General features: G+C 36.6%; 1 protein-coding gene across 1 annotated transcript in view; it reads right to left on the reverse strand.

The window, feature by feature from the left end:
- Positions 1-6911, reverse strand: part of ECPAS (Ecm29 proteasome adaptor and scaffold) — a 129102-nt gene that overhangs the window by 67875 nt on the left and 54316 nt on the right. The window contains 2 exon segments of the mRNA XM_017854817.1: positions 1714-1833; positions 4089-4170. Coding sequence (XP_017710306.1) covers positions 1714-1833; positions 4089-4170 — 202 coding nt within the window.

A 6911-nucleotide genomic window follows, 5' to 3' on the forward strand; every position in this document is an offset into this window, starting at 1 on the left:
AAAAAAAAAAAAAAAAAAAAAAAAAAAACCACTCTACACTCTTGTTCCTAAAACTGCCAGCAGTATTCTGATCTTATTTAACAATAACATGTGAGTTACAGACTAGTATTATCTGCTTTTTAACTGCCACTGTGTTAGGTACTAAGAGATATAAAAAAGAACAAGCACTCAATCTTGTTGAAGAGTTAAGAGATACATACATTAAAATGATACAGAGCCAGGCATGGTGGCTCACACCTATAGTCCCAGCTACTAGTGAGGCTGGGACGGGTGGATCACTTGAGCCCAAGCATTCAAGGCCAGTCTGGGCAACATAGCAAGATCCTGTCTCACTTCAAAAAAAAAAAAAAAATCCCAGCACTTTGGGAGGCCAAGGCAGGAAGATCACTTGAGCCCAGGAGTTCTAGACCAGCCTGGGCAACATAGTGAAACTCCATCTCTACAAAAAAAAATTCAAAAATTAGCCAGGTGTGGTGGCACATGCCTGTAGTCTCAGCTACTTGGGAGGCCCTGAGAGGGGAGAATCACTTGACCCTGGAGGCAGAGGCTGCATTAAGCCGAGATCGTGCCACTGCACTCCAGTCTGGGTGGCACAAAAAGTCTCCACAGCAAGTCTCCAAGAAAAAAACACAAAAAGATATAGGACAAAATATAATCAAGCGCTACATTATTTGAAACAGACTTTTTTTTTTTTTTTTAGCTACTCAGAAGGCTGAGGTGTAAGGATCACTTGAGCCTGGGAGGCAGAGGCTGAGTGAGACAAGATTGTGCACTCCAGCCTGAGCAACACAGTGAGACCCTGTCTCAAAAAAAAAAAAAAAAAAACAAGCAAAGAAACAAGCAAAGAAAAAGAAAACAGACTGGATGTGAGCCAAGACTAGAGGCAGGAAAATAAGTTAAAATACTGCAGTTACCAAAACAGGAAGTAATAGTTTGAATTAATATCACCATTATAGGTGTAGAGAAGTGAAGATATTAAGATGAAATCAAGAGGATTTGGCCACTGCCTTCAAGTAAGCTTTCAGTTAACGATGACTCAGCTTTTTCACTTAAGTGACTAATTTGCTAATGATACCATTTTTGGAGAAAAGCCACACATTAAAAAAAAAATCTTGTTGGAAAGGGATTATTACCATACATTTAAGATAAATGGAAGCCATATATAGTACAGGCTAAGTGTTCCTTACTGGAAATGCTTAGGATCCGAAGTGTTTTGAGATTTCAGATATTTTCAGATTTTAGAATATGTGTACATACATAATGAGATATCCTGGGGATGAGACCCAAATTTAAAGATGAAAGTCACTGACATTTTCTATACACCTCATGCACATAGTCTGAAGGTAATTTATACAATATTGTAAATAATTTTGTGCATGAAGTAAAGTTTTGACTGTTTTAATGCAATCCATCACACGAGACCAGGCATGGAATTTTGCACTCGGAGCATCACGTCAGTACTCAAAAAGTTTTGGACTTTGGAGCATTTAGGATTTCAGATTTTCTAATTAGAGATTCTCAACCTATATATATTTTCTGATATTTTTTTTAAAATCATACTGCAGCAAATTTAAGATAGAAAAAAAAGAATCTCATTAATCTTGTTATATACATCAACCTACCCACTGAATATCCATTAACACAGTTCTTTCTCTAATTAAACAGACACAAAAGTTGCAGACAGGCCAATATTCTCTGGAAAAAATAAATTACCTGAATGTTGGCTGGGAACGTTTCAGCAGCTTGTCTAGAGCGGAGGAGATGGGGGACAATCTTTAACTTGACTCTCGTACTGACAGGGTCCCTTTTCAACTCTGGCTTCAGAACTGCACCCTGTTGAAAATATGCTTGATTTTAACTTAGAAATTCAAAATTATTTTGAACTGAAAATGTCATGAGAATTCATCTAAATCAGTGGTCTCTCAAACTTTGTTTCAAGATCCCTTTACACTCTTAAAAATTACTGAACTCTCCAAAGAGCTTCTGTTTATATCTGTGTAACCTATCAATATTTATTATATTGGAAATTAAAACTGAGAAATTAACATATTTGTTAACTCAGAATTATTAATAAACTCATTATTTCAAAACTAACATTTGTTATAAAAAATAACTACTTTCCAAAGCAAAAAAAATTGTACTGATGGAGAAGCACTATTTTACATTGTCTACAAATCACTTCAATGTTCACCTTACTACAAGAGAAATGAATTTTTATATATTCTTCTGTATTCAATCTGCTATAATACACTGTTTTGGTTGAAGTAAGTAACAAAAACCTAGCTTGCACAGATATGTGTGGTTGGAAAAGTGAAGATGATTTTAGCCTTCTTAGGTAATTGTGGATATTCTTTTTTGACACTACACCAAAACTTGACAAATAATAATTTCTTAACAGTTAATTGCTTATTTTTTAAAAATGAAAAGAAAAAAGATTAGTTGCAATTTGGAGTTGAAACCATATCAATGAACTTTTATATACTCTTATACTATATCCCACTGATTATCTTACTCTGAATGGCTCCCTTGCCCTTATATGCTTTTGTAACATCATTCCTCATTTGCAAAATACTGGCTCACTGAGTTAAGCAAATGTTTCTTCATACAACATTTTTTTACAAAGCCTGTGCTCATATCACCTGTGTTCTAATCACATCAGAAAAATCCACTAAGTACTGATAAGCTATCAAATCACCGTGGTGAACACAAGTTTCTCAAAATTCTAATTTTTGCTTGAAAGCTAACTTTTATTATTGCCAATAAATCATGTTGTTTTTCTTAAAGTAACAACCTCATTTTTTTCCTTTTAGAGAAAATATGTGCCAAACACCCATCTCAGTAGCTATAATTTGCCTGTCTACTCTTCAAGTAAAGTCATTTTTACTGCTTCATCAAGAATGTTCTTAAGTAAAGCTGAGTTTTATTCTCTCTCTTTTTTTAAAATGAGTACATAACACTGAAGAAAAGAATGACTGCTAGTCATCTGGTGACATAGTTTTGATGTGTGGTAGGAACCAAGCAAGTACACTCACCATTGCTTTTGTACCATGAGTGCAAATACACAGTACAAAAAGAAAAGGCCTTCACAGATCACCTAAAAGGTTTTTTGAGACCCTTAAAAGGTCCATGGAACACACTCCGAGAACCACTAATCTAATCCAACAGCTTCATTTTCTACATGAAGAACATGAGGCCAGGAAAGGTTATGTCATCAGCCAAACCTTTCCTCCCCAACACATTCATGGGTACAGCCATTTGGGGCTAGAATTCAGAGGTCCTGATTCCCATTCATTCAGCTACTCAAGAGACTGAGGCAGGAGCACAGCTTAAGCCCAGAAGTTCCAGTCCAGCCTAGGCAACATAGCAAGACCCCATTTCAAACAAAAAAGGGCAAGAATGCAAGCATTCAAACAAATAATCCTTGTATGTCTGGGTTTGGACTTGGAATACTTTTAAACACAGTGAACTAAAAAGAACTCATCTTATTAAGGCAAAGGTCTTACTTTGAGGCTTTAGGAGAACCCATCTTTTGTTCTAGATTCTAGACCAGAAGTCTAAGAACTACAGCCCATAGTCCAAATCTGGCCCACCATTTATTTTGATAAGGTCTATGAGTTAAGCATCAATTTTACATGTTTTAATGGTTAAAAAATATCAAAGGAATAATATTTTGTAATACATGAAAACTACATGAAATTCAAACATCAGTATCCACAAAATTTTACCGGCACACAACCATGCTCATTCGGTTATGTATTGCCTATGGTTGTTTTCCTGTTACAAGAGTTGAGCAGCTGCAACCTAAGAGACCATAAGGCCTGCAAAGCCTACAAATTTTACAGAAAAAATCTGTCAATCCCTACTCTAGACAGTTTGTCATTGTTATTTAGGAATCTGAATTTACAACACCAGAGCCAGTAAACTAAGTTACCAGGTTTTAATTCATCTAAACTAGCATGACTTAAAACTATCGTTTTGTTATAGTACAGATTCAGCTTAAATGAAACTAGAAGAAAATGTATAAATACATAGTTCATGTCAACAAACTACTTTTTACGCTGATGTAAGAATAAATCAAAACAGCCTACCTCTTTTGTCTTCAGTGGTATATCTCCAAGGTACACCTTGTACATCTTATTAACGATGGCAGGATTATTCCAGTCAATTAAGCTATGGAAGGTTTCAACAAAGGTTGTTAAAATTATTTTTTCCTCCTCCTTCAGTGATTTCAAAAAAATTATAGCCCCATCATTTCTTAACAAAAGAAAACATTAGAAATACACAAATGAAATGGGCAACTGACACTGTAGAAGAGAAGGAAAAGAAAGGTACTAATTTCTGTTAAAGTTTGTTTTTAAACCAAAACAAATACAAATCACTTACCCCACCCTGACTCAACAGATTATTGTATCCAATGGCACAATTTGGTACCACAGGAAAAATGGACACTGTTCCTACACAGACGGGTTCGCAGGGCCAATGGCATGGAGCAACTCCAACAGAGCAGAACTTTACTACACTTGTTCAAAGAGGCCTGGGGCAGAGTAGGATTTGTCTGTTTAACCATTTGGCAATTCAAAAGTGATAAGGAAACTGACAAAAAAATGTGTACCCATGAAATTAAAGCCACATCTAGGAAGCTTGTAAGCCACTTTATTTCTCTAATGTTATGTCATTGTGATTCCCAGCATCCCCCTCCTTATCTACCAGTACACACTTGCAGTTTTAATTCTGCAGAGTAGTTATGCTGCTATTAGTCACTAAGACTTAATTCTGTTTGGGCCCCACAATAAGGTGAATTCAGATGTAAGATAATCAGTGAAGGCCGGGCATAGTGGCTCACACCTGTAATCCCAGCACTTTGGGAGGCCGAGGCAGGTGGATCACCTGAGGTCAGGAGTTCAAGACCAGCCTGGTCAACATGGTGAAACCCCGTCTCTACTAAAAATACAAAAATTAACTAGCCGGGCGACGAGGCGGGCGCCTGTAGTCCCAGCTACTCGGGAGGCTGAGACAGGAGAATGGCGTGAACCCGGGAGGCGGAGCTTGCAGTGAGCTGAGAGCCGGCCACTGCACTCCAGCCTGGGAGGCAGAGCAAGACTCCGTCTCAAAAAAAAAAAAATTAGCCGGGCATGGTGGTGCGGTCTATTTTTTTTATATATAAAATATAGAAATAAAAATAGCAGTTTCAATAGAAACATAAATGGGTTTATCCACTGCTACTGTAATCCCAGCTACTCGGGAGGCTGAGGCAGGAGAATCACTTGAATCTGAGAGGTGTAGACTGCAGTGAGCTGAGACTGCGCCACAGCACTCCATCCTGCATGACAGAGAAAGACTCCATCTCAAAAAAAAAAAAATGATTGGTGATTCGCTCCCATCCTCTGCAGCAGATCCCACCCAATCATTTCATAAACCTAGCAATAATGCAATCCTTCCTTTCATTTGACTGGTTTACCATACTATATTCTCTCTGCCCTTTGACATTGGTTCTGCTTTCAAGCTATCCTGTGTTTGTGCAAACATATGAAGCTGCTTTGACTGTTTTTCAGATTTATCTTTTCTTTCATAGTTTATCAATATGCTTCTTAGAATAGCCACAATCCTGCTATCCTCAGAGGCATTCTACAATTCTGTTTTGGATATGATTCACCTACATCTTTCCTAAGCTGATTGCAACTAACTAATCCTCAAGCTCCACCATTGCTTTTCTTTCATAATACTTGTGGTTTAGAGATTTCAGACAAAACAAACACTTTAGTAAAAGAAACTAAAAACTTAGTAGTAATTAATTTCATTCATATTTTGGCAAATATATAATATTCCATAAAGATACATACAGTAATTTACTTAACTATATCCCCATTATGGAAAACTGAATTTGTTTTCATATTTTAACAATGACAGAAAATGATATAATGAACAAATCTATAAAATTTTCTAAATCTCTTCCTGCTTTCAAATAATTTCCTTAGGACAAATTCCCAAAAGACTGAGATAAAAGGATACAAATATCTTCATGATTCATGACTTATTGCAAACTGCTTTCCAAAACTTCATTTCAATTTATAATGCCAATCAACAGGGTATAAAATTAGCAGTTTTGGCCGGCAGTGGTGGCTCACGCCTGTAATCCCAGCACTCTGAGAGGCCGAGTCACATGGATCACCTGAGCTCAGGAGTTCAAGAGCAGCCTGGGCAACATAGTGATACCCTGTTTCTACTAAAAATACAAAAATTAGGTAAGTGTGGTGGCCAACGCCTGTAGTCCCAGCTACCTGGGAGGCTGAGGCATGAGAATCACTTGAACCTGGGAGGCGAAGGTTGCAGTGAGCTGAGATCGTGCCACTGCACTCCTGCCTGGAAACAGAGAAAGACTCTGTCTCAAAAAATAAATATATAAATAAAAATAAAAATAGCAGTTTCAATAGAAACGTAAATGGGTTTATCCAGTGCTACTGGTATCCCATTCATTTATTTTTCATTGACTTTATTTCTTATACAGAATATTTTCTGTAAGTCTATTTGCTATCTGTATCTCCTCATGTGTGAATTAGAATCTATTCAGCAACTCTTTTCATGAATGTAATTTTCACTGTATTAACCATAATACATACAAAGTCTTTATTAAAAGTAATCTCAAATGGTTTGAGACAGAGAAAAAAAATAAAAATTAGTAACTTCTTGAACTGACACTTTTCTTAACATCAATTCTTTAAGTTCATCTACCTAGCCAGAAGTCTCATTGATTGTGAGGACATTCCTAACCTAGTCCAGCTACAAACAGCATCTCCACACAGATTTTCTTCTCTGTCTTACACAGAATTCAACTCTTTAGCAAACTTTATTACAAACTGGGTATATCTAATCATCTCCTCTAAGTTGAATGCCTCATTACATAAAATCCTAAA

This window comes from Rhinopithecus bieti, unplaced genomic scaffold (genome assembly GCF_001698545.2).
Source record: "Rhinopithecus bieti isolate Rb0 unplaced genomic scaffold, ASM169854v2 scaffold_40150, whole genome shotgun sequence".
NCBI classification, from domain to species: Eukaryota; Metazoa; Chordata; class Mammalia; order Primates; family Cercopithecidae; genus Rhinopithecus; species Rhinopithecus bieti.